Source organism: Stegostoma tigrinum, chromosome 1, assembly GCF_030684315.1.
Source record: "Stegostoma tigrinum isolate sSteTig4 chromosome 1, sSteTig4.hap1, whole genome shotgun sequence".
Taxonomy (NCBI): Eukaryota; Metazoa; Chordata; class Chondrichthyes; order Orectolobiformes; family Stegostomatidae; genus Stegostoma; species Stegostoma tigrinum.
This window is the reverse complement of record NC_081354.1, coordinates 164,421,334-164,446,060: the sequence shown is the minus strand read 5'-3', so window position 1 is coordinate 164,446,060 and position 24,727 is coordinate 164,421,334. Positions and strand designations below refer to the sequence as shown.

At 40.9% G+C, this 24,727-nt stretch overlaps 1 protein-coding gene across 3 annotated transcripts in view; it reads right to left on the bottom strand.

Moving 5' to 3' along the window:
• Nucleotides 1–565: 565 nt before the first annotated feature.
• The window catches only part of ccdc142 (coiled-coil domain containing 142), a 157,526-nt gene continuing 133,364 nt past the window's right edge, over nucleotides 566–24,727 (bottom strand). For 2 of the 3 annotated variants that reach the window (XM_059649983.1, XM_059649985.1), the window contains 4 exons: nucleotides 21,060–21,174; nucleotides 19,870–20,050; nucleotides 17,694–17,902; nucleotides 566–1,448 (listed from right to left, as the gene is read on the bottom strand). In XM_059649983.1, coding sequence (XP_059505966.1) covers nucleotides 1,183–1,448; nucleotides 17,694–17,902; nucleotides 19,870–20,050; nucleotides 21,060–21,174 — 771 coding nt within the window. In that variant the 3' untranslated portion in view covers nucleotides 566–1,182. Of the gene's footprint in view, nucleotides 1,449–17,682; nucleotides 17,903–19,869; nucleotides 20,051–21,059; nucleotides 21,175–24,727 lie in introns of all 3 variants that reach the window. The other variant, XM_059649984.1, reaches the window with a different exon arrangement.

The following is a 24,727-nucleotide window of genomic DNA, read 5'->3' as shown; positions in this document are numbered from 1 at the left end:
CAATTTATTCTTTTCTAGATGATTATAAATCCTATCCCTTATAACCTTTTCCAACACTTTACCAACAACTGAGGTAAGGCTCACTGGTCTATAATTACCAGGGTTGTCTCTACTCCCCTTCTTGAACAGGGGAACCACATTTGCTATCCTCCAGTCATCTGGCACCATTCCAGTAGACAATGACGAGTTAAAGATCAATGCCAAAGGCTCGGCAATCTCCTCCCTGGCTTCCCAGAGGATCCTAGGATAAATCCCATCCGGCCCAGGGGACTTATCTATCTTCACCCTCTGAAGGATTTCTAATACCTCCTCCTTGTTCAGGTTTTGCTTCTGTGTTGTGAATGAATACTTTGTCTCTCTACCCCACTTAATTAGCACCTCTCCCCACAGTTGTACATGCAACTCATGCAAGAAGAATGTGTGTGGCACACAACTATACAGGAACTCAGCTGTTGTCACAAACTGAATGCAACATCAATCAATGCCTTATAAAGAGGCTGCATGGATTCAAAATAATTTAGGACTTGGTGCAAAGAGGAACATTACATTTTTAATGTTTGTGATTTGAATACAAAATCTTCTCTAGGAAAGATAATTAAAGACTGCAGGCACACATTATAGTTTCTTTTGCCTGACTTATACAACTAAGCAACTTCCAAGTTTCAATATTATAAACAGTTTTGGAGGCAGTATAAAACACCCAAAGATTAGAACTTTAGGAATAATGGCCCATTATGGTTCAGCATTCTTTATATTTAAAAGTATGATAAATTATTATGCTGTACATTTGAGTCAAAAAGTACTGGCTTTCAAAATAGCATTCTGAACTCCCTCAAAGACAAGACAACATAAAATCAACAGTAGCACAAATGGTCAAAAAATAATATCCACAGCTTTACCTTGCAAAGTTATATGAAAGGCATTTCATGAAAGGAGTTTTATTTGGGTTGATCAGGAGCTACTGTAGTGCCAATGTTGCAGAATGACAAGACTGCTCAAGACTATCTTGTGAATTTGGCTAAATTACTGACCATACAGAAGTCTGGGTTGCTCAAGACCATGAAATAGCAACACATTTATTTAACTTCAAAATAATTTCAAAAATACCTTAAAGTGCTGTGTCGTAAATACATTTCTGTGAATCAACTATCCAAAATAATAAACCAGAACAGCACTGACAGGTCACTGTTCTGCAGTTGTATTTATACAAGGCAAGCGGAAAACATTCCGACGCCTGTTGCTGTCCATTCGAAGGGCGAGCCACTCCTGCTGATTCATGGCTAAATAAGACTCTGGGTGCCCGGTTGCTTTAATCTTATTCAGCACATCAGAACCCGTGGATGCTTCGGGCTGAAAGTCTGCTCGAATTCTTTCAGTCCGCAAATCCAGGCTGTCAAGACTGTTCAGGCTCCCATGACTGAAATCAACTGTCCTGGTTGAAGAAGAGCCTACAGTAACGAGAAAAAAAATCAAAGAATCAAAAAGCCTGTTCTCGTGAACCTATGATAGATCATGAACAGGTTAAAATGTTTGAGCCACAGAAGTACTGTTGCTGTCAGTAACAGGGCTGCATGTGGGCTCTTGCCAGGGGCCCATCCTCTCCCATCTGCTTTCCATCTTTGTTTTACATTTGCTTCTGCTCTTTTCTTTTGTTCTATTTTCCTTTTGTTTTTATCTCCTCCTTCTCCAAAGTGGTTAGTGGCAGATGTGGCTTCTCCAGGCAATTGGAGGCACCAGCAGATGGATGCATTCTTCCACCATTCGGGGTCTGTAGCAGTGGCAGGGATGTAGTTCTCTTGGTGTTCAGAAGCGGTATTAGCAGCGGTGAGGTAATATTCCCAGCATTGGGGGCTGGCGGCAGTGACAGCAGACTCGTTGAGAGGGCTGCGCCAGCAAACCAACATCTGCAGCTGAAGCAAGACTCGTGGCCTGGTAGCGGCCTGCCATCGCAGTGGAGTCAGGGACTCTTGGTTGCAGGCTGAGTGTACAGCTGCATCAGTAAAGTGGGCCCAGTGGCTAAGAGATGACACCTAAATTGGAGTGATTCCTAAACTGGTGGGTCTGGTGCAGGCAGAGGGGGCAGTGGAGGTCTTCCTTGAGGCGAAGTGCTGGCATGGACTGGTTCAGAAAGAGTGATATTCTGAATTTTAAGCTTCATCATTTTTCTAATTTATTCTTATGACCTATAATGCTGGGCTATTCCTTTCTTTACCTGTCTAATTTTGTTTTGTATTCTAAGAATTCAATCTTCAGTTTCTGCCAGATACCTTTGTACCTAAGATGGTGCTGTAATGCTGCAACTTTAAGCTTTTTGCTGTATTCATTTGAGTACGTGACAATAAAAAAATTCAATTCAATTCAATAGTACACAGCTGATATTAATATCAAATCCGCAGCTGATAAAAGCATTTTATGATGACAGATTGGAGAACTATTGCTATGACAGAAATGTAAGAACATGAGAAATAGGAGCAGGAGCCTGCAGCTCCTCTTATCTGCCTTTTCATCATAAGACTAAATTCCTTTACTGTTCAAAAATCTATGTTCGCCTTAAAACATTCGGTGAGGTAGCTTCAACTGCTTCAGTTGGCATGGAATTCCACAGATTCACAACCCCTTGGGGGAAGAAGTTCCTCCTCAACTTTGCAACTATTATAAAGGATGTAATAACAGAATATTGAGGAAAAGAATAAGAGTCAACATGGGATTTATGAGAGAAAAGTCACGTTTGATAACCTTATTTAATTTTTTTAAAGGATATTACTTGTAGTATTGATAAGGGGCAGCCAGTGGATGTGATGAATTTGGACTATAGAAGTCTTTCAATAAGATCCCCCATAACATGTTAGTAAATAAAATTAGACTGCATAGGGTTATATGAAATATATTCATAAACATTGATAATTGGTTACGAGTCAGAAATAAGAAAGTAGAACTAAATGGATCACTTTCAGAATGTCAGGCTGTTACTTGTGGGGTACCAAAAGCATCAGTGCTAGGTCCACAACTGTTAACAAAATGTATAATGATTTGGACGTGTAGACCAATTATAATATTTCCAAAATTTGCTAATGCCATAAAACAGGTGTGATGTGGAGGTGCCAGTGCTGGACTGGGATGGACAAGGTCACAGAGGTCACACAACAACATAGATAGATAGAACATTACAGCATAGTACAGGCCCTTCGGCCCTCGATGTTGTGCCGACCTGTCATACCGATCTCAAGCCCATCTAACCTACACTATTCCATGTACGTCCATATGCTTGTCCAATGACAACTTAAATGTACCTAAAGTTGGCGAATCCACTACCGTTGCAGGCAAAGCGTTCCATTCCCTTACTACTCTCTGAGTAAAGAAACTACCTCTGACATCTGTCCTATATCTTTCACCTCTCAATTTAAAGCTGTGCCCCCTCGTGCTCGCCGTCACCATCCTAGGAAAAAGGCTCTCCCTATCCACCCTATCTAACCCTCTGATTATTTTATATGTTTCAATTAAGTCACCTCTCAACCGTCTTCTCTCTAATGAAAACAGCCTCAAGTCCCTCAGCCTTTCCTCGTAAGACCTTCCCTCCATACCAGGCAACATCCTAGTAAATCTCCTCTGCATCCTTTCCAAAGCTTCCACATCCTTTTTATAATGCGGTGACCAGAACTGTACACAATACTTCAAGTTCGGCCACACCAGAGTTTTGTACAGCTTCACCATAACCTCTTGGTTCCGGAACTCCATCCCTCTATTAATTAAAGCTAAAACACTGTATGCCTTCTTAACAGCCCTGTCAACCTGGGTGGCAACTTTCAAGGATCTGTGTACATGGACACCAAGATCTCTCTGCTCATCTACACTACCAAGAAACTTACCATTAGCCCAGTACTTTGCCTTCCGGTTACTCCTACCAAAGTGCATCACCTCACACTTGTCTGCATTAAACTCCATTTGCCACCTCTCAGCCCAGCTCTGCAGCTTATCTATGTCTCTCCGCAACCTACAGCATCCTTCGTCACTATCCACAACTCCACCGACCTTAGTGTCGTCTGCAAATTTACTAACCCATCCTTCTACGCCCTCATCCAGGTCATTTATAAAAATGACAAACAGCAGTGGACCCAACACCGACCCTTGTGGTACACCACTAGTAACTGGTCTCCAGGATGAACATTTCCCATCAACCACCACCCTCTGTCTTCTTTCAGCGAGCCAATTTCCGATCCAAACTGCTATATCTCCCACAATTCAATTCCTCCGCATTTTGTACAATAGCCTATTGTGGGGAACCTTATTGAACGCCTTGCTGAAATCCATATACACCACATCAACCGGTTTACTCTCATCTACCTGTTTGGTCACCTTCTCAAATAACTCAATAATGTTTGTGAGGCACGACCTTCCCTTCACAAAACCGTGCTTACTATCCCTAATCAATTTATTCTTTGCTAGATGATTATAAATCCTATCCCTTATAACCTTTTCCAACACTTTACCAACAACAGGTTATAGTCCAACAGGTTTATTTGAAATCACAAGCTCTCAGAGTGTGGCTCCTTTGTCAGGTTAAGTGAAGAGAAGAACACACACAGAATTTATAGGCAGAGAAATCAAAAGATCGTACAAATTGTGTAAGTGGAGCATTGATAGGCTGAATAATAAGTCTTTGCAGGTGATCAAAAATGTTAGATTTTGTCTTTATTTTTATTCATTCACAAGATGAGGGCGTCACTGGATAAGCAGCATTTATTGCCCATTCCTAATTGCCCACAGGACAGTTAAGAGATGTAGATATGAAGTTGCATGTAGGCCAATCCAGGTAAGGATTGCAGTTTACTTCCCTAAAGGATAGTAGTGAGCCAGATAGGTTTTCCAACAATCAAAAATGGATTCACAGTCATCATTAGACTCTGAATTCCAGATATTTATTGAATTCAAATTCCACCATATGCGAAGGCAGGATTGAAACCCAGGTCCCGAGAATGTTATCTGGATCTTTGGATTAACAGTACAGCAATAATACCACTAAGTCCTTGCCTCCCCTTAGATGGTGTAAGGAAAGTGTCAACAGCTGAATAGCAAGTGAAGGGATGACTGACCTATGATCTGATTAATTTAGGCAGAGAGATACTTAGAAAAAATCAAAAATAAGATCATGCTGGAGACAAACCAAATTGTCTGGAATAATAGGATAGATGTAAGAGCCGCATGCTAAGGGTATAACCAAAGTAACGTAATCTAAAACTGTACAAATTAATTGCAGTAAAATAGCTGGAAACAGGTTCTGAGGAAGATGGAAGGAGACATCAAAAAATACTTGGATAACCTACCTGAATAGGCTAGAATATGGCAATTGAAATAATCTGAAATAACTCACTTTGGCAGAAAGGCAGCATATTTCTTAAATGCTCAGTTTGAGAAGAACAGGTGTCTTGTTCGTGTGTCACTTGAAGTTATCATGCAGGTGCAGCAAAAATTGAAGCTAGCAAATGGTGTTATGCTGCACTCAAATCCCCTTGGGTGAAGTAAAGATGTCTTGCTGGAGATGGACAAAATCTTGAGGAGATCTCTCCCAGAGTTTTCTGTACCATATTGGTCTACTTGTCAAGAAGGGTATATCTACCATGGAGGGAGTGTAAAAGGGCTTCATTAGATTAATCACTGAGGTGACAGTGTCTTTTTATGAGGAGACATTGGAGGAGATGGACTCTGCATTTCCTTGAATTTTGAGGAATATGGGGTGATGGCATGAACTGACAAATACAAATGTTTCTCCTAGCTAGTGACTCTATATCCAGGGACATAATCATGGAACAAGGGCAAATGTATTTAGGCTAAAATGTGGAGGAATTTTCTCAACCAGAGGTAGTAGAAGCTCTGGTGGAAACTCTAGTGATATTGATCACATTTAAAATAGAAATCAATAGATTTTTGGAGACTAATGCTATTAATAAACATTGTGCAAGAATGTAGTACCGACATGAATGGGTCTTCCATGATCTAATTGAACTGTGGAGCAGGGTAACGGGCTGAATGGCCAACATCTGCTTCTCTGTTTCTCTGATTTATTGGTCTGCCATGTTGAACACCACTTGGAAGAAACACTAAGGGTACTCAGGGCATACGGTGAGGAACTCCAGTTTCCAACTTCTAAAGTGGCTTGATAAAAACCACTAGTGATGGAATTGGACAAGTTCTGATGGACATAAATGCAAAACTGTGTACGTGGCAGATGTTGCGAAGAACCAATAAGAGCATAAAATACACTTAGTCGTCTCCTTCGTAATGTATATGTTGCAACTGTATTTACATGGCAGCATCTAAGAGTGACCACAGCACAGTCATTATGAGAACGTGAAAATGATTCTGCCTCCAATGCATTCTGAGGCAGAGAATTCCAAAGTTGCACAATTCTCAGAGAAAATAACTTCGTCATCTCAGTCTTAAAAGGGCATGCTCTAATTTTAGAAAGGTCCTACATAGCTGAACTCCTTCACTGTATGAAATATTCTTTCCACTTACACCTTGTCAACACTACTCAGGATCTTAAATACTTCAATCAAGTTACCCCTCATTCTTGTCCAACACAGGACTTCATGCATACCAATCAGCAGAAAATAAAAACTTTCCACAATGGATGGATCAGATCAAAGCTTGCATTCTGGACATGTCCAGTCATGGATGACGAACAATTAAACATTTAATCAGAGGATGTGGCTCTGCACCCAGGTCTTCAATGATGACACAGCCCAGTGTGCCAGTGTGCAAAAGACAAAGCTGAAATAGTTGCTTCCATCTTCAGCCAGAATTGCTATTTGTTCCATTTTGGCTTCTACCTGATAGCTCCAACTTCATTGATATCAGTCATCACCCAATTCGATTTACTCCATGGTGGATGTACTGGATATGGAAAAAATGATGGGTCCTGACAGGTTGCCTAGTTTAATACTGAAGACTTGCATTCCAGAAAGCCACGCATTTTCTAAGCTCCTACCTGACAGGTATAATACTAGCACTTACTAACAAGATGAAAACTTGTCCAGGTATGTTCTCTCCACAAATACTGGTCAAATTCAATGTGGTTAATGATTACTCAATCAGTAAATGTTGAATTAATAGCAAAGTGATGGAAAATGACATTAATATTGCAATCAAACAGCACTCACTTGGAATACTTGGAATATGATGTTTACTAATGCTTAGTTTAAGTTCAAATTGGAGTATTCAGCTCCTGATGCGCAGAAGAATAGAACTCAAGAGGTGAGGTGAGAATGACTGCCCCAGACATCAAGGCAGCTTTGGACCAATTGGGGCTCAAGGCGTCCACTACTGAATATTCCACCATAAATGTCTTGTGTGGCTGTTACAGTTGACAAAAATCTTAACGTGGTTACTCACAAAACTACTGTGGCTACAAGAGCAGGTCAGAGGCATGGAATTCTAGAACACAGAACATAGAACATTACAGCACAGTGCAGGCCCTTCGGCCCTCGATGTTGTGCTGACCTGTCATACCAATCTCAAGCCCATCTAACCTACACTATTCCATGTACGTCCATATGCTTATCCAATGACAACTTAAATGTACCTAAAGTTGGCAAATCTACTACCGTTGCAGGCAAAGCGTTCCATTCCCTTATTACTCTCTGAGTAAAGAAACTATCTCTGACATCTGTCCTATATCTTTCACCCCTCAGTTTAAAGCTATGCCCCTCGTGCTCGCCGTCACCATCCTAGGAAAAAGGCTCTCCCTATCCACCCTATCTAAACCTCTGATTATTTTATATGTTTCAATTAAGCCACCTCTCAACCTTCTTCTCTCTAATGAAAACAGCCTCACGTCCCTCAGCCTTTCCTCGTAAGACCTTCCCTCCATACTAGGCAACATCCTAGTAAATCTTCTCTGCACCCTTTCCAAAGTTTCCACATCCTTCTTATAATGCGGTGACCAGAACTGTACACAATACTCCAAGTGCGGCCGCACCAGAGTTTTGTACAGCTTCACCATAACTTCTTGGTTCTGGAACTCGATCCCTCTATTAATAAAAGCTAAAACACTGTATGCCTTCTTAACAGCCCTGTCAACCTGGGTGGCAACTTTCAAGGATTCTGTGACAAATAACAAAACTTCAGACTCTCCAGAACCCACCCACAATTAAAAACTCTCAAGTTAGGAGCACAATTCAATCCTCTCTACTTGTCTGAACAAACTCCAATAATAACTCAAGAGACTTGATAACATGCCACTTGATAAGGTGGCTTAGTGGTTAGCATTGTTGCCTCACAAGCACCAGGGACCCTGGTTCAATTCTACAGCCGGGTGACCGCCTGTGTGGAGTTTACATATTCTCCCTGTATCTGCGTGGCTTTCCTCCAGTTTCCTCCCACAGTCCAAAGACGTGCAGGTTAGGTGGATTGGCCATGCTAAATTGTCTGTAGTGTTCAGGGATGTGGAACTTAGGTGGGCTATAGCGGGATGGGTTGACATGGACTTGGGCCAAAAGGGTCTGTTTCCACACTACAGGGATTCTGTAAATCATTTTAAATGTTTACATCCTTTACCAAAAGTTCACAATGACAGCAGCGCACACAAGATACGCTGCAGCAACTTACAAGTCTCCATTGACAATTCCTTCCGAACTTACAAATCATTCAACAAGTGCAGAAGGCATTTGTGAGGACTGCCAACCACAAGCTCCCTTCCTAACTCAATACTGGTACACTTATCACAGAGACGTCTGCATGAAGAGGGGAGTATATTCTGAAGAAGTGGGTAATAATTGATCTTACTGGTGATGTTCATCTCCTATGAAGAAATAAGAAGGAAAATCCAGTAGAAGTAAGGAAACATACTTTGTAATGTGCTAGCCACTCATAATAGGAAGACTGGACACGATTCTTCAAAAGGAAGGTTGATGTTGGGATAATGAATGAAATGGAGTTAATATGACAAAATTTAAAACTGAAGTTAACACTCAATGAAAGATCTTACTTGGCAAAGGAATCATCTCAAGCTATTCAGGCTGATGTAACCACAGCCTTCTTATGCATTCCTAATCCAACCTAAGTTAAATAATCAAACTAAGATCAACTTCATCAACAAAGCTGATATATAGCAAGTCTTTACCAACAGGACAGAGGTTGAGATGTTGCATCATACTACAAACTGAAGAATTTTAATAATATTTTGAAGATGTCAAGACTGGGAGATCAAAACATTTCTTTCCACGTCTACACAAACATAAACTTGATGTCAAAAATAAAGTTGCTCCAAATCATCTTTAGAAGTTCCAGTTCCTAAACAAACTTCAATTTTGTCATACTTTGTCAGAAATGTCTGTGGTGCTGAAAAACTTATTCATAAATTCGGTTGTCCCAAGACTTATACAAAGGAACAAAGAAACCTACAGCACGAGAACAGGCCCTTCAGCCCTCCAAGCCTACGCAGATCAAGATCCTCTGTCAAACCTGTCATCTATTTTCTAACGGTCTGTGTCCATTTGCTCCCCGCCCATCCATGTACCTGTCCAAATATATCTTAAAAGACGCTAACGTGTCTGGGTCTACCACCTCTGCTGGCAATGCATTCCAGGCACCCACCACCCTCTGTGTAAAGAACTTTCCACACATATCTCCCTTAAACTTTCCTCCTCTCACTTTGAACTCACGACCCCTCGTAATTGAGTCCCCCACTCTGGGAAAAAGCTTTTTGCTATCCACCCTGTCTATACCCCTCATGATTTTGTAGACCTCAATCAGGTCCCCCCTCAATCTCTGTCTTTCTAATGAAAATAATCCGAATCTATTCAACCTCTCATCATAGCTAGCACCCTCCATACCAGGCAACATCCTGGTGAACCTCCTCTGCACCCTCTCCAAAGCATCCACATCCTTTTGGTAATGTGGCGACCAGAACTGTACACAGTACTCCAAATGTGGCCGAACCAAAGTTCTATACAACTGCAACATGACCTGCCAACTCTTGTACTCAATACCCCGCCCAATGAAGGAAAGCATGCCATATGCCTTCTTGACCACCCTATTGACCTGCGTTGTCACCTTCAGGGAACAATGGACCTGAACACCCAGATCTCTCTGTTCATCAATTTTCCCTAGGACTTTTCCATTTACTGTATAGTTCGACCTTGAATTTGATCTTCCAAAATGCATCACCTCGCGTTTGCCCGGACTGAACTCCATCTGCCATTTATCTGCCCAACTCTCCAGTCTATCTATATTCTGCTGTAATTTCTGACAGTCCCCTTCACTATCAGCTACTCCACCATTTTTGTGTCATCAGCAAATTTGCTGATCAGACCACCTACACCTTCCTCCAGATCATTTACATATATCACAAACAACAGTGGTCCCAGCACAGATCCCTGTGGAACACCACTGGTCACAGGTCTCCAATTTGAGAAACTCCCTTCTACTACTACCCTCTGTCTCCTGTTGCCCAGCCAGTTTTTTATCCATCTAGCTAGCACCCTGGACCCCATGTGACTTCACTTTCTCCATCAGCCTGCCATGGGGAACCTTATCAAATGCCTTACTGAAGTCCATGTATATGACATCTACAGCCTTTCCCTCATCAATCAACTTTGTCACGTGCTCAAAGAATTCTATTAAGTTGGTAAGACATGACCTTCCCTTCACAAAACCATGTTGCCTATCACTGATAAGCCCATTTTCTTCCAAATGGGAAGAGATCCTATCCCTCAGTATCTTCTCCAGTAGCTTCCCTACCACTGACGTCAGGCTCACCGGTCGATAATTACCTGGATTATCCTTGCTGCCCTTTTTAAACATATGCTATATCCAAACTCCCATTGTTGCATTCTCCTATTATCCCTGACAACTTCCCTGTCTAGCTGTCCCTCAATTTCAGTTTTCGTATCCTTGCTTTCAATTCACTTGATTCTCTCATCTCTGCAATCTCCTCCAGCCCCACTACCCTCTGCGGGGATTCTGGCCACTGGGCATTCTTGCTTTCAATTACTCCATCAGTGAGATCCAAACCTTCAATATCATGGACTAGAAACTCTGGAATTTCCTCCCTCAACCTCTCTGACTCTTCAAATTTCTTCCTTGAATACATAAAAGAATAAATTAATGGATACATTACATTTAGATTTTCAAATGACTTTCAGTAACATGCTACATGGCAGGATGTTGCACTTGATACGATGTAATGACCAACATGTTCGTGAAGATAGAGGATTTGTTAAAGGATTTAAGAATGTCAAAATAAACAGTGTATTGACAGGGAACACTACAGTCAGGGTGACAGATACTGCAACTACCCTGTCTATCCCTTTAAGTATTTGTAAGTTTCAATTAGACAGAGTCACAGAGTCATACAGCACAGAAACAGACCCTTTGGTCCAACCAGTCTATGCCAACCATAATCCCAGAATAATACAGGAGCACCTGCCTGTGCTCGACCCATATCCCTCCAAACATTTGTTATTCATGTACTTACCCAAATGTTTTTTAAACATTGTAACTGTACTCGCACCCACCACTTACTCTAGAAGTTCATTCCACATACGAACCACTTTCTGTGTAAAACAGTTTCCCCAATGACTTTTTTCAAAGCTTTCTCCTCTCACTTTAAAAATATACCCAATAAAAACCTGAAAGAACTGCACAAGGTATAATTCAGAAACAAAGGCAGAAATTGCTGGAAAAGCTCAGCAGGTCTGGCAGCATCCGTAGACAGAAATCGGAGTTAACGTTTCTGGTTGAGTGGCCCTTCCTCAGAACCCCTAGGTTTCTTGTCCTGCAGCACTACCCAAGACCCATGCGCCTCCACTGTCGGGCACCCGGGCCTAACCACAATCTTGGAATCTCAGCTCAGCCTGCAAGTCTGGACCAGGGGATCAAGCCTGGGACCTGATCCCCGTTCGCTGGGAGATCTTGAGCTGGAGTGGAGCTCCATCCGTCTCATTCTGGCCTTGCTGCCACCACTGCTGGGCACGTCTTCCTTCACCATTTACTCGGCCTCATCATTCCTCATGTCTGCTCCAACATCTTCACTGCCATTCTGTGCAGGACCCACTCTCGCCAATGCTGGTGTTGCAACCAACATGCAATGGTAAGAGAAAAGATTTTAAAGAAATAAGAAAAACAAAGCAAAAGTAAAATGGAAAAAGGAAAGAAAAGCAGATGAAAGTGAATGATCCCTGGGCTCCGGAGCGCGAACACTGCTACTCTGCTGCTGCCATCTTGGAGTGATGTTAAATCAAATCTCTTAATGGAATTAAATGTTTCTGATTTTCTCCCTTATTTATTCTAAGATTCTCTCTCTCCAAGACTTTATTTATCAGTTAATTTTTATTTTAATTTGGGGGTTACTGGTTAGACAAGTATTTATTGCCTATCACTAATTAATCCCTCACTTAATACCTAGGGGGTAGTTAACTGTCAACCACATTGCTGTGGGTCTGGATATAATGCAGGCCAGACTAGATAAGAATGATAGATTTTGTTCCTAAAAGACACCAGCAAACCAGATGGCTTTTATAACAATTGAGAGTGGTTAAATGTTCATTGTAGAGCTAGCTTTTTGTTTCAGACTTTTATAGAGTTCAAATTTCAGTATCTGGTATGGAATCCAGACGCACTTCCCTCGGAGCATCTCTCTTTGGCTCTAGATTAGTAGTTCAGTGAAATTACCAGCAGGTAATTTCCTGCCCTATAACTTCTCTTTAGCTTCAGTTATTTTTTTTGTATAATAAGATCATGATCTGTTATACAACCACATCTGTAACTTGTGTAAGAATGTTTCACTGATTAAACACTACAGTAATCAAATGCAAAAATTAAACATATGCCCTATCATATGGACTGCATGGTTTCAAGAATACAGGTCACCACCACCTTCTCAATCGGGTGAAACAAGATATAGAAATCTAAAGACACAAATTAAGGTAATAGATCAGCGTAGCAAGTTGGAATAAACAAGCAGAGGGAGAAAAAGAGGCAACGAATTTAACGCTAATACCGTAAATAAACAATAGTGTCATAATCGTCATTCAGAGACAAGATTGCAAGATGATAAAGGCTTGAAACAAATATTCCAGGGTAGGCATCACTTTGAAAAACTGGCGGAATTAAAAGCAAGAAAGAGCCGTCGTGATACAATCAATAAACCTAAGCCGAATACAAAGAAAGAATCTTAGCTTAGAAAATACAAGCAGAATCAGTAGAGGTGGTGATTAGGAAAAAGGTTCAGAACTCAGTAGTTTATACGCCTCCTAACAGTTGTTATGCATACAGCATAAAGCAGTAATTGGAGTTTGTGACAAAGGCAGTTTAGTAGCTGGGGATGGTTGGGTCTGGGTCATAGCCGTGAGGAACATTTGCAGTGATGTCTTGGGGCTGAGATGTTGATTTCTAACAACAATCACTCTCGTTTGTGCTATGTATGAATCCAACCACAGTATTTTGCCTGATTTTCAATGACTCAATTTTTGCTAAGATTCTTTGATGCCATATTTAAATACTGCTTCAAAATCAAACACAGTAACTGACCTCACTATTGGAGTTCAGCTCTTTTGTCCATACTGTGACCAAGGCTGTAAGTAGCCATGGTGTTGTGGAACCAATTAGGCACTAAGCCACATTTGACTGAGTACTGTCTAAGGATGTGAGGTTGATTTGTAATCTCAGACAGCGTCAAAATACAACTAAATTTCATACTCAATTTGAGCCTGACATACTCAAGTTTGAAACAAGAAACTGAATAGCTAATTATGTAGGCATGTGGGAAAGAGGTGGCTGTGGTTGATTTGATAAAAAAGCAGTGGGAAGCATTAAAAGAAACATAGAAACTTAGAACAGTACAGCACAGTCGTACAGCCGTCCGGCCCACAGTGCTGTGCCGACCTATTATCCTACGTAGATCAAACTACCCCGCATATCCTACATCATACTGCACCTATCCAAGAGTCGCTTAAATGTTTCTAATGTATCTGACTCCACTACCACTGCCTGCAGCACATTCCACACACTCACCGTTTTCTGTGTAAAGAACCTACCTCTGACATCTCCCCTACACCTTCCTCCAATCACCTTAAAATTATGCTCCCTCGTAATAATCATTTCTCCCTGGGAAAAAAGATCTCTGGCTATCCACTATATCTATGCCTCTCATCATCTTGTGCACTTCTGTCAAGTTGAGAGTCTGAAACTTGGATACAGGCTAGGCTAGGGTATGGTGGCTCATGACCTGTGCCTGTGTGACTGGCTGCAGCTAGGAGCAACTGCCTGATGAATGTTCTTGGTAACCTAGACGGCAACAAGATGACTTCTCGATGAGAGTTAGCGCAACAAAAATGGCTTCCAGCCTGGGGACTGTAAATTCTGCTAGAGCTGCATAAGTAACTAAAGAAAGATTAGCAGACACTGCATCCTTTAGAATACAGAGGTAACTTGATAAAATAATGCAGTACTAACCATTCTAACTGACCTTCGAGTGCAAATGTTGCGGCACTACGTGGCGAGATAAAAAGTAACCTAAGCATTGTGACATAAGTTGTTCACCAGTTAACATCATTGGATTAAGTAAGTGTCAATGAACCAATATCATGTACTGATTGGTAATTGTTTGAATACACTACGCAATCATGCCATGAACCCTGCTTGAAGAAAAATATAAAAACGTCTTTGTATTAAGTTGCATGTGCAGCTCTTCCGAAAAATATGAAAGTGCTTAACTTCTGTGTTTCCGGATGATCTATGCCCGGCCGTATAAAGAAATAAAGAGTAAAGTCTTAAACAGCCAGTCGTCGAGTGCTTTGCTCATTGACCGATCATGGAATCGAGAGACCCCACCAGGGGTCGAGATTTTCAAAGTCACCTCTCATCCTTCTTCGCCCTAGCTCCCTCAACCTTTCCTCATAAGACCTGCCCTCCATTTCAGGCAGCATCCTGGTGAATCTCCTCTGCACCTTCTCTAAAGCTTCCACATCCTTCCTATAATGAGACAACCAGAACTGAACACAATATTCCAAGTGTGGTCTAACCAGGGTTTTATAGAGCTGTGGCATAACCGCGCAGTGCTTAAATTCAATTCCCCTGCCAATGAAAGCCAACACAACATATGACTTCCTAACAAACTTATCAACTTGGGTGGCAACTTTGAGGGATCTATGGATATGGACCCCAAGGTCCCTCTGTTCCTCCACACTGCCAAGAATCCTGCCATTTACCTTGTATTCTACATTCAAATTCAACCTTCCAAAATCAATCACTTCACACTTTTCTGGGTTGAATTCTATCTGCCACTTCTTTGCCCAGCTCTGCATGCTGTCAATGTCCTGTTGCAACCTACAACAGCCCTCCACACTATCCACAACTCCATCAACCTTCATGTCATCAGCAAACTTACCAACCCACCCTCAACTTCCTCCTCCAAGTCATTTTGTTTTATTATTCATTCATGGGATGACGGCATCGCTGGCTAGGCAGCATTTATTGCCTATCCCTAATTGCCCAGAGGGCAGTTGAGTCAACCACGTTACATTATAACAATCACAAAGAGCAGAGGTCCCAGAACACATCCCTATGGAACACCACTGGTCACTGGAGCTCCAGGCTGAATACTTTCAGTCCAAAGATGTGTAGCATAGGTGGATTGGCCATGCTAAGTTGCCTGTCATGTTCAGGGGTGTGTAGATTAGGTGGGTTGTAGGGGGATGGGTCTGGGTGGGATGCTCTAAGGGTCGGTGTGGGCTTGCTGGGCCAAAGCACCTGTTTCCACTCTGAAAGGAATCTGTGATTCTATGATTTTCCATCTACCACCAGCCTCTGTCTTCAATTGGACAGCCAGTTTTGTATCCAAACAGCCAAATTTTCCTGAATCCCATGCATCCTTACTTTCTGAATAAGCCTACCATGAGAAACCTTATCAAATGCCTTGCTAAAATCCATATTCACCACATCCACTGCTTTGTTTTCATCAGTGTTTTGTCACATCCTCAAAGAATTCAATAAGCCTTGTGAGGCATGACCTGCCCCTCACAAAACCATGCTGACTATTTCTAATCAAACTGTGCTTTTCCAAATAATCATAAATACTGTCTCTCTCAGATATCTTTTAGTGGTGGGAGCAGTGAGACCACGAGCCAGTGGGCAGCTGGGAAGGTAAGATTTCCCTGTTAAAAACTTGCCTTGTGAAGTAGCAGCCTTCTTGCTTTCAGAGGTGGGAGTGGTGAAAGTGCAAGCCAGGGGGCAACTGGGACGTGTACTAATATATTCGGGCACTGGCTAATTGTGATGGAAATTGAGTAAATGGCAGAAACGCAATAAATATTTTGTTTTTTGCCTTTGTAAAAGACACAAGTTACATACCAGAAATAGAGACAAACTACAAGGCTAATAAGAGCAAAATGATGGTAGGTGTCTTCAATATTATTATTAAGTAGCTCCCATCTCCAATAAATTGTATATTGATGCCTCAGTCTAGACCTTAAACTTGGTTCAAACTTATGTGTGAGACATGACTTACAGAAGTGAGGTGGAAATGACTGTACTCAATTTGATCAGTAATGACCAGTAATTTTCTTCTGAACCTCAGATGAGTAAGCCTGTTTCTCCTGATCTCACAAAAACAGTAACTGTTTATGAGCAATATTTAAGGACCCCTTTAAGAAGAGCAGGTTAGGTTGTTCAACTGCTTTCATAGATAAATGGGTTTTACATTATTCATGCTCGGCCCACTCGTCAGAACACACTACGTGCACTTTCAGCAGCATCACCCACCGTTTGGCACGAATGAGCTGGTCATACATTTAAAGCCTTGCATGAAAATTTGAGTAAGTAAACTTCAGACATCAATCAGACACCTATCCCACGCCCCCACCACTAACTCTCAATTGCCAGCACCTTACTATTTAGGAAAAAAAAATTAATGAGCCTTAAAGACACCTCTCTGTCAACATTTCACAGTAAGAGATATACTATTGGGATACATTAAAAAAATCACTCACGTGATGCTGCACTAATCAAGCCTAACTTACTAACCAGCATATATTGGTAGTTTTCTGGTAAAGCTCATAAAAGCAACTGGACAATGCTGATATTATGGGATGAATTCTGATTCCCATTAGGGTCAAGGAAAGCACACATGTTTGTATCCAATTCTTAAGAGGTTCTTATGGCACAATGGTAATGTCCTTACTTTGGAGCTAGGATACCTGGGTTCTAGTCCCACCTGCTCCAGATGTCATAACATCTCTGAACTTGTTTGCTTGTTAGAAAATATCTCGAGGTGGGTGGGGAAATAAAAGATAGCTTTCCTGACCAGTGCACATGTCCCTTGGTTCAACCAACAACTGGGTCATCTTTATCAAAGTAAGATTACGCATGTGCCAAGTAGATATCATGGCTCATTAAGGGGCTGCTGACAGGGCACATTCAACACACAAATAGTCCTGACTTCTGTTTTCCATGCCTGAAGAAAAATTCTGCCCTGCTTATACAAGAACAGTAAAAAGAAGATTTTTTTTGTTTTAGATGGCGCATAATACGCTTTGCATATCTCAACAAATATAAGCTGAGAAGTCAATAATGACTAAGCTCCCATAGTCCATGCTTCACTGATTGCCTGAAGTTAGTGTTGACACATACAGTCTGTTTCAACAACGTACAAGACTAAATCAAAAATGACAAATAATAGAAAATTACCCAACACGTACAGCATGTTCTGAACGGCTCACAGGTGTTTGTTGGAAAATAGGCCTTCCTGGTTGGTTGCTGAAGGAGGCAGATAATGGCATTGTCCACTTGATGGAAGACACGGAGAGAAAGAACAGCCTGCCTGAGTTCTGATGAAAGTTGTTCATCTGAACAGATTATGTCTCTGACTAGGTCAAAATCCTGTTTGAGTTGCAGAGCACCCTGAATGCTAAAGGACACAAATAACAAATTCACAATTTATTCAAACACTTGCAATGTTATAACAAATAGACAACATATAACCACTGGAATAAAGTTACTACCCATGTTTAAACAAAATAATTTAGAGAAAAGCAGTTGACATAAATGAACAGAGCCTCAGAGCAGAATTTACTGGCAACCATCCACTGCGGCATGTTTGGTGGTGAGCCGGAAGTTGGCATTTACCCACTTCAGGGACTTTTTAAAAATTGCCTTGCCCTAATTATCCTTTGCAAGGTGGTGGTGAACTGTCTTCTAAACCATTGCAGTCTTATGTGACGTAGATCCACCCACAGTGCATTAATAATGGAGTTCCAAGATCTTAATGGTAGCAGTGAAGAAACATCAATATAGTTTCAGCTCAGGATAGTGCACAGCTTAGAGGAAAACGTGCAGGTAAATGAATTTATTCTTGGTTGTAGATCTTCTATACAGGTTTGAGCATGTAACACTGAGGAATGCCATAAGTACTACCTATCATGATGACATATGGACTTGAGGGCAGAACAGCTTCAGATAACAGAGGCAGAAGACCTAATATCCTGGCAATCCTATAGATTCTGTAGCAATGTCTACAATATTAATGTAACCTGCTGTTAGTTGCTAACATTCAATAAAATATGTTGCTCAATTCAAAAGCCTCTTATGGTTAGACCAATAAGCAACTTTTCTCTACCATGCCTGACCAAGCAGGCCTTGTGGATCACTACATTAATGCAGATGGTAGCCAGAAACCTACCACATGGTGTGATGCCGACTCAGTTGGTTGCACATACAACAGATGACATTGTGGAATTTGAAGGTGTTGTCAAAGGACCTTAGTGAGTTGCTGTATCCTGTAGATGGCACACACTGCTGACATTCTGCAACTGTGGTGGAGGGAGTAAATCTTTAAGGTGGTGGATGGGATATTAATCAAACAGAATGCCATTATTATTCTCCGCATCCACATAGCCTGTTGCTGGATACTGTTTCCTAGCAGTTAAACAGTCCACCACATCAGGAATCCAGAGGCCAATCAGAAAATCCCAGTCATGCCACTTTCAGTAACCTCAAAAAGTCTCTTAATGAGCCTTACTTACTACCCACCTCATGGAGGCAGGCAGTCCCACTAAGCCCTGAACCTCCTCAGCAAAAATGATAAGGGTTGGCAAATTAGTATTGGTATTTTCGGGACATGCCCATCTCTTTTCATAATGTTGCTGAGACCTGAAAATTCTGTCGTGCATGTCTTGATAAAACGAGGCAGTGGTGAAATTTGGAGGAGTGGTGGAAAGACGAAACTGAGTATCATCAACAATCAAGAAAAATCTGATATTTTACAGCAATAAAATACTATATAAATGCAAAACGATCCTTAAGTAATAACAGAAAATGTTCATAAAATTGTTCAGCTTCTGAAAAAGATCAGGTTACCATTATGAGTAATAGTCACACCTAACATTATCTATCATATATATTACAACAATGCCAATACTTTTAAATTAATTTATTAACTGAGAGGTTATTTAATGTTTTGATGCTGCAAAACGTCATCAAAATGAAATCTTTTCTTAGGTTTCAAAATAAATGTTCTTTTTATGCAGTATTAAAGTGCACATTAAAAATCAATAGACAGAATGAAGCAGTAAAGAAATAGTGTGAGATTGTGACCGATGAATGAGAAATATTTTAACATAATATTTTAACAGATGCCCACAAGACTTGTTCATTGTAACATTAGGTGTTATTTAGCTGAATAATAGTATGTCTTTTATTAAAATTAGTTGCTGAAATTCAGAGTAAGCAACAATAAAGCACTTGAAAATTGGACAGTCTTTTTGCCAGTAGTGATTTTGCCTTGCCAGATAAAATTCAATGTGGAAGTGACCAGTGCTGAAGTATTCATTTTTCACAGGATATACAAAACAATAATAAAATTATGTGGGTTATGACCTAAATTTTATCTTTTGTTTCAGTATATGATCCATCCAGGCTTCCATGAAAGCAGTCAGAGCTTCTGTTAATGGAACAGTTTGATCATCTTCTGGAAGTGGTTGAATTCCCTTCAGAACCTGACCAATCACAGTCTGTGTTGCAGCCATTGCATATTCATTGGGTTTACTGGGGAGTTCAACTGAGATTAGAAAAAAAAGTTTCAGTTTCATTCATAAACTCTATAATCTAAGCCCAAATTCTTGAAAATGCATGTTTTAAACCCAGTGTTAATAAAATAGCATTTATCAAATCTTTAATCTCTGTTTTTCTATATTTTTCATAAAACGTTTGTCTCTTGTATACCCAAACAAATAAGTCAATACAATGAGGTGCACATGTTGGAATAACTATTAGTTTTAATGAAACATTACAAATTACTAAAGTATAGCAAAAATCAATCATGACTAGATATGATTGTGATAACTAAATTACATTTTGTTTTATAATCAGATTTAATAATTAGGCAACTGGAATAACAGTTTGATGTCTAACAAGACGGACTGACTCTTTCTGAGTGTTGTAATATCGCTACTGAATTTGTAGCTACTCAGATATATTCCGAGGGATTAAAGCAAAACATTAGAGATGCTGAGGGTGATGACATATTGGAAGAGTCTTTGGAATAAAAAAGGACAGTGTACAGCATGGGAGAAAATGTGAATAGGTTTCAGCTCATCAACCCTGTGGAAACATTGGTAGGCTGCCGAGAGAGTGTAAATTGCTGCTCAATAATGCTCCAGCTGTATCCTAATTTCAAGGAGTTTAGACAGCTGTAGCCATGCCACGGCACTCCCCTTTGTAGGAATGAACTCCAACTTTTGCTTCTTCCTGAAATTAACTCTTTCCCAGCTCGCATTGTTGTTTTCCAAGCACTGAGCCTGTTGATGGGATTTTGAGTGTAAGGTTTTCTGCTTTAAAATTTTGTATTGAAGAGTGGGACTAAGTAGAATCAGGGGATGAGATTAATTGGATTACTTTATCAAATGAGTTGGGACAAGCACAATAGGCTGAAGGTATTTCTGTTATGCTGTACTGTTCCATACCTCTATAATTTACCTGCACAACAAGGTACAGATAAATTTAACAATGCTAAGATATAAATATTACAATTAATGTCAAAACAAGGCATTTTTGAGAAACGTACTTACCTGATCGAAAATTTACCCTCCACTGCCTTCCCACAGGCATCGTCTGTTCAAATAAATCAATAGCCATTCTTTTACAGCTGGTTGAAAAAAGAGTCAGTACCTTTATTGGGAATGTCTGTAAAAGGAACATAATTTGCAGTGATGTTTGCAATTTATTTGGCATCTGCATGCACACATGTACAGTTGCTATTATATGACACAACAAGTCTTTTCCAGGAAGCATGCAAAACCATTCTGGAAAGGTGAATTTATGAACTCTTAAGCACAAGAGATGTAATTATTTTTAAGTAAGGTTAAATTTTAATTGTACTTCAGGGTACAGCTCATAACCATGGCTGTTTGTCTATTTTTAGGTACATTCACTAATTTCCAAGTTACATTCATTCTCACATTCATCTGGTATGGTTATTAATACGTGAAGAACAAAAAAGGCATACTCCATGTTACTTCTAGCTCTCATGTCAAATGCTCATAATGAGTCAGAGAGTTTGTAAGGGCCATTTGCAATGCTACTTAGTATTCCAACAGATAGATTGAAGAATATCTGGAGATAGTAGGAACCACAGATGCTGGAAAATCTGAGATAACAAGGTGTAGGGCTGTATGAACACTGCAGCCAAGCAGCATCAGAGGAGCAGGAAAGCTGACATTTCAGGCCCAGACCCTTGTTATCGAAGAATATCTGGAGGCAGGTCTCAGGTTCCAGCGTTGCTCAAAATGTCCCCAACATATAAAGCCATGGAGTATGGGTGGGAGTGAGTGTGTGAATGTTAGGACTACTCGAGAAAGGAGTTCTAAGAAATATATCACATTAATTTTGATCATTAGTAGAGGTTGTCTGAGATCCAGGTGACATACTGACAGACATACAGATCATCAGGCGCCATTTCCATCACCTCTAGCAAGATGTCACCACTAGACACATATTCCCCTCCCCTCCCTTGTCTGCCTTCCACAGGGACCGTTCCCTTCGGGATACCCTGGTCCTTCACCCCAAACACCTCCCCACAGTCCTACGGCACCTTCCCCTTTAACTGGCGAAGGTGCAACACCTGACCATTTACCTCCTCCCTCCCCACTATCCAAGGACCCAAACATACCTTCCAGGTGAAGCAACACTTCCCCTGCACTTACAAGAATCAAGTCTACTGCATTCGTTGCACACAATGTGGTCTCCTCCACATTGGGTAAACAAAGCGTAGTCTTGGAAACCGCTTTGCAGAATATCTACGTTCTGCTCTCAAAAAGGACCCTGAACTACCTGTTGCCTGCCACTTCAATGCACCATCTTGCGCGCTGGCCAACATCTCTGTCTCTGGCATGCTACAGTGTTCCAGTGAAGCCCATCGCAAGCTGGAGGAACAAGACCTCATTTTCCACTTGAGGACCCTACAGCCCTCCAGACTCAATATTGAGTTCAATAATTTGGGGCCTAAACTCTCCCATGTCCCAGGCCCCCACCCATCAACAACAGGCCTTGTTACCACATACCCTGCCACTACACACCCCTTGTTGTTAGTCATTAACAATCCCCATTAACAATTATTCACCCTCCCAGCCTGATCATTAGCAACTCCTTTGTCTGTCCCAACTGTCTTTCTCTCTCTTTGGGCTCTATCCTATCGGTTACTCCCTACCCCATCTTCCTCCCTATTTTCTGCGTATAAACTGACGTTTTCCCAGCCACCATCAGTTCTGAAGAGGGGTCACCGGACTCGAAACGTTAACTCTGTTTTCTCCCCAACAGATGTTGCCAGACCTGCTGAGCTTTTCTAGCAACCTTGTTTTTGCTCCTGATTTACAGCATCTGCAGTTCTTTTGGTTTTTATACTGAGAGAGATCTCAGAGTCTAGAAGCAACGGATGTTGCATGGGTTCAGGGGACACTGGAAATAAAGTCTTGATTTTTTTTTAAACAATTGTTTTATGGCATATTTCATGTTTTTCTAGCAAGACCAGCATTTGCTGCCCATCCCTAATTACCTTCAAGTGGTGAATAGGCTGCGTTCTCAAACTATTGCTATCCATTTGGTGCAGGTATATCCACAATCCTGTTAGGAAGTTGTAGATTTTGAATCATTGACAGTGAAGGAAAATAATTCGAGGTCAGGATGGTGTGCTCACTTGCAGGTGCTAATGTTGCTATAAATCTGTTGCCCTTGTCGTCTAGGTGGTAGAGATCACAAACTCTGAACATGCTGGTGAGGAAGGTTGGCAAATTGCTGCAGGGCATCTTGTATTTAGTGCCCACTTACTATCATTGAATGCTGGTGATGGCATTAAAAGATGGCTCTGTAATTTGGAATGGGCTAGAGAGAAGTCTGATGGCCTGGGGCCAATCAAGAACGCAAAGGAAGTTTTGGAATATTTTAATGGAAAAAGATGGCAGTCCTGGATGGATGAAACAATCAAGTAAATTCATGAAATGCTGGCTTTTCTACCCAGACATGTTATGTTGTAATTACACAAAACCCTGGATAGAGTAGGCTTGGAGAACTGCGAGCAGTTTTGGGCTCCATGCTTTAGGAAGGATACATCGGTCTTGGAGGGAGTACAACGTAGGTTTACAATAAAGATTTCTGGACATCAAGGGTTACATTATAAGGAAAGATTATTCCTAGAAATCTGGTAGTCCACAAAAAAAAGCCATCAACTAACACACAGAGCTCAGTGCCACATACACTCCATTGCGAAGAAAAACCAGAAGTGAGGTAATCCAGCTGAACCGACTCCAGAGTTTAAATAACGGCGAAAAAAAAACACATTGGCGCTTCATCGGAGGCTGCACAGATGATGTTACCCAGCAGGGTAATGAAACATCTACGGAAAAACAACGAACCAGCTCGGCAAGCCAACCAACCATACCATCCACAACCTGAGCTACAAATCTCCGTTAAAACCTTAGAAAGATTACACTAAGTATGTTTTCTCTCAAATTTGGAAGGTTATGGGGTGAACAGATCAAAGTCTTCAAGATGTTATAAGGAAAGGGCAGCAGATAAAGATAAACGATTTCTATTGGTTCGAGATTCTAGAGCTAGGGGGCAGAGTCTAAAATTAGGGTCAGGCTGTTCAGGAGAGAGATGAGGGAGCACTTCTGCACACAAAGGACGGTAGAGGTTTGGAACTCTCTTCCACAAACAGCAGATGATGCAAGATCGGTCATTAGTTTTAAATCTGAGACAGATACATTTTTGTTAAGCAAAGGTATTAAGGGATATAAGCCACAACATGGAGTTCGGCCACTAATCAGCCATGATCTAACTGAATGGTGGTACAGGCTTGACATGCTGAATGGCTTCTTCCTGTTCCTATGAGATATGGGGAAAAGGATCTAGGAGCCTTATTCTAAGGGCCCCAACAGAAAGTCTTGTTCAAACCATCAGGTATTATTGTCCAACCACTTTTCCAACTTGCAGTCTTCTCTCTAATTTGTATATTCTCTATATGAAAAAATTAAGATAAAGCAATATGCATCGTGAATTAATACTTTCTTACCACTGACGCCACTATTTCCCTTTTCACAACCAGCTTACCTTTCAAAGCAAAATGAGTTATTGCGTTTATGCCAATCGAAAGGATAACTTTTTAAAAAAAAGGACCCTTTTAAAAAAAGATTTTTTAAAAAATCTTAAAAATTCTATCTACATAAATGCTTTTTAGCCTTTT